We start from the raw sequence: 3,044 nt of genomic DNA on the forward strand, positions 1-3,044 counted from the left end.
GGGGTTATGTTATGGGCAGGCGTATGTTATGGACAACGAACACAGGTGCATTTTATTGATGGCATTTTGAATGCACAGAGATACCGTGACTGAGGCCCATTGTTGTGCCATTCATCCACGACCATCACCTCATGTTGTAGCATGATCATGCACGGCCCCTTGTTGCAAGGATCTGTACACAATTCCTGGAAGCTGAAAACATCCCAGTTCTTGCAAGGCCAGCATACTCACCGGACGTGTCACCCATTGAGCATGTTTGGGATGCTCTGGATCGGCGTATACGACAGCGTGTTCCAGTTCCTGCCATTATCCAGCAACTTCGCACAGCCATTGAAGAGGAGTGGACCAACATTCCACAGGCCACAATCAACAGCCTGATCAACTCTATGTGAAGGAGATGTGTTGCACTGCGTGAGGCAAATGGTGGTCACTCCAGATACTGACTGGTTTTCGGACCCCTCCAGACCCCTCAATACAGTAAAACTGCACATTTTAGAGTGGCCTTTTATTGTGGCCATCCTAAGGCACACCTGTGCAATAATCATGCTGTCTAATCAGCATCTTGATATGCCACACCTGTGAGGTGGATGGTTTATCTCGGCAAAGGAGAAGTGCTCACTAACACAGATTTAGACAGATTTGTGAACAATATTTGAGAGAAATAGGCCTTTTGTGTACATAGAAAAAGTCTTAGATCTTTGAGTTCAGCTCATGAAAATGGGGGCAAAAACAAAAGTGTTGTGTTTATAATTTTGTTCAGTATAATTATAAATTTCTAATGTTTTAATTAAATTGTAATCACATTAAATACAAATGCAGTCCCAATAAACATATTTTACTAGCCTACATGACACCCATGTCTGGTTCTTGCCAAAAAAGACAGGTTTATGATGTTTGTATTTAATAGATTTGGCTGCTTTTTGCCTTACCCTGGAGTTGGTTCACCCTCTGCCTATGAATGTGACCCTTTGACAGATTCCTCGGATTATTCTGACTCACCCCTCTACCTCAGATGAAGACGTGGAGCCCCTGACGCAGGGCTCAGATGATGGAGATTTTGATTCTGACTTCAGCGACTCGGACAGTCACATCTACTCGGACTGTCTGAACAGCGCTTTCTATCCTCTGTGAAAGATAGAGAAACACACCAACTTCAGGTTCTTCATCTCTTTTCATGCTATTGAAAATTTAGTTTGTCACTTGAAATTAAATGACCCTAATAAACTGTCACTTTCTCATAGCCATTGTTTTGATGTCCCCGAGATAATTATACTTAATTAAGAGCATGTGGTTATTAGCATGAGGCTTTATTCATCCGCAGACGTAAACATGCTAAATAGATCTCAGATTTGCATGGAAGCACTAACAGTAGGCTACATAATTGATCAGGATACGCACTGAGGTGTGATTCATTATATTTACACAACCCAACAGCACAAATAGTCATTGTCACCTGAAACTGAAAAACCGAGATGAACAGAGAACTTAATTTAACCATAGATTTCTATCAGGTAGCTGCCAGACTCCAGCCAATTTTGCAGATCATTTTTTGTGCATTACAAAGATAGCAAATGTGTTCTTTTTTCTTTCTTTTTTTGCCAGAAAATAAGTTCTTGGACAAGGCTTTAATACCCTTTCTCTCTTTGTGAATTCAGATGTGCCTGTGTCCTCTGGTTAAGTGAAATTGTTCTGGCTGTGGTCCACAATTGCTGGAGCAGAAACTGAGTGACGTGGGATCGATACTTCAGGCAAAGTCCACAGTCCCATGATGCTTGCATACCTAAAAAAACTGAACTGTTTAGTACACCATTGTGTGAAAGAGATACAGAGAAAGCAGAAAGTAAATAGATAATATTTTTCTAAAATGTTGCTTCTTTAAATTTGACATGCTCTTAAATAACCTTACTTGCTTTGTGAATGCTTTATTTAAGTGTTTTACTTGCATCATTTATCAGTTGCCAAAAGTGAAATAAACTTGAAAAATGTCATTGTGCAGGTGAGGTGTGTATTTGTATGAATAATATCTCTGAAGCGTAGTGCTGTTGTGAATATTTTGACGTGGATATCCAACCTAGGAGGCACCTGAACCACTGTGAAGGTAATGGAAATTTGATTTGTTCTATGATGGTAAATTTAGCAGATACTGACATCAAGTAAGCGGTTTATTTGTATCCATGTTTAAAACTAAAAGAAAGAATAAGACCTCACATCCTACTTATATGAATACAGGGGGAAACTCATTTATAGATCTTTTCTGAAACAGTAAGTAACAGATGCAGTAAGTGAGGTTCCCACAATGAGGTTTTAAAACAAAACAAAAAAGGGAGGCAGTGCTTTTATTTACTGTTTTTTTTCTTAGTAACATTCAACAATATTATTTTACACTCTTGTAAAGGTGATCCCAAATATGATTCCTATCATTTTTAGTATTACTAATACTAAAACCATAAAAAACTTTTCCTTACTTGAAATAATAATAATAATATATACACTGTATATTTGAATGTGTATATATACTGTAAAATCGAATTATATATTGTGACAAAACACATTTCCCTCCCGCATTGTTAGCAGAATCACACACACACACACAAAAAAGATCATTGTAATGCAAAGATGGATAATACATAGATGTGTTATTCAAACTGTGAAGTATTTATACATCATGGTAGTGTTTGTTGTGCTGCCCAATTAATTAAGATACTACTGTATATAATGAGAAAAAGGTTTAGGCTATTTTTGGGGTGAAATGTGACCTGGAGATGTTTTCTTGAGATTCCTTCATTCTGGTGTACCTTCTAATATGAATACATATATTACAGAGCGAGAGCGAGGACACACAGCATTCAATAGTTTATCTATGCGCTTACACCTACAACTTTCATATTATGTCATATATGGGAGTGAAGTGTTATCTCCTCACCGTCTGTGTGGGTCATGGCTGTGTTTAGGCTGTTGTTAATTTTGTATTTAGCATGCTAAGCTTACAGGATGATGTGTAGAGGACGGGTCGCTGTGACCACAGGGGAAATAACAGCATTATT

At 38.1% G+C, this 3,044-nt stretch overlaps 1 protein-coding gene across 1 annotated transcript in view; it reads left to right on the plus strand.

The window, feature by feature from the left end:
* Window positions 1-1,829, plus strand: part of LOC107597719 (uncharacterized) — a 10,474-nt gene extending 8,645 nt beyond the window's left edge. The window contains exons 8-9 of the mRNA XM_016288889.1: window positions 976-1,157; window positions 1,656-1,829. Of these exons, the coding sequence (XP_016144375.1) occupies window positions 976-1,131 (156 nt within the window). The 3' untranslated portion in view covers window positions 1,132-1,157; window positions 1,656-1,829. The remainder of the gene's footprint in view (window positions 1-975; window positions 1,158-1,655) is intronic.
* Window positions 1,830-3,044: the final 1,215 nt, after the last annotated feature.

The sequence above is a fragment of the Sinocyclocheilus grahami genome, unplaced genomic scaffold (assembly GCF_001515645.1).
Source record: "Sinocyclocheilus grahami isolate Dianchi unplaced genomic scaffold, SAMN03320097.WGS_v1.1 scaffold235.1, whole genome shotgun sequence".
Classification (NCBI taxonomy): domain Eukaryota; kingdom Metazoa; phylum Chordata; class Actinopteri; order Cypriniformes; family Cyprinidae; genus Sinocyclocheilus; species Sinocyclocheilus grahami.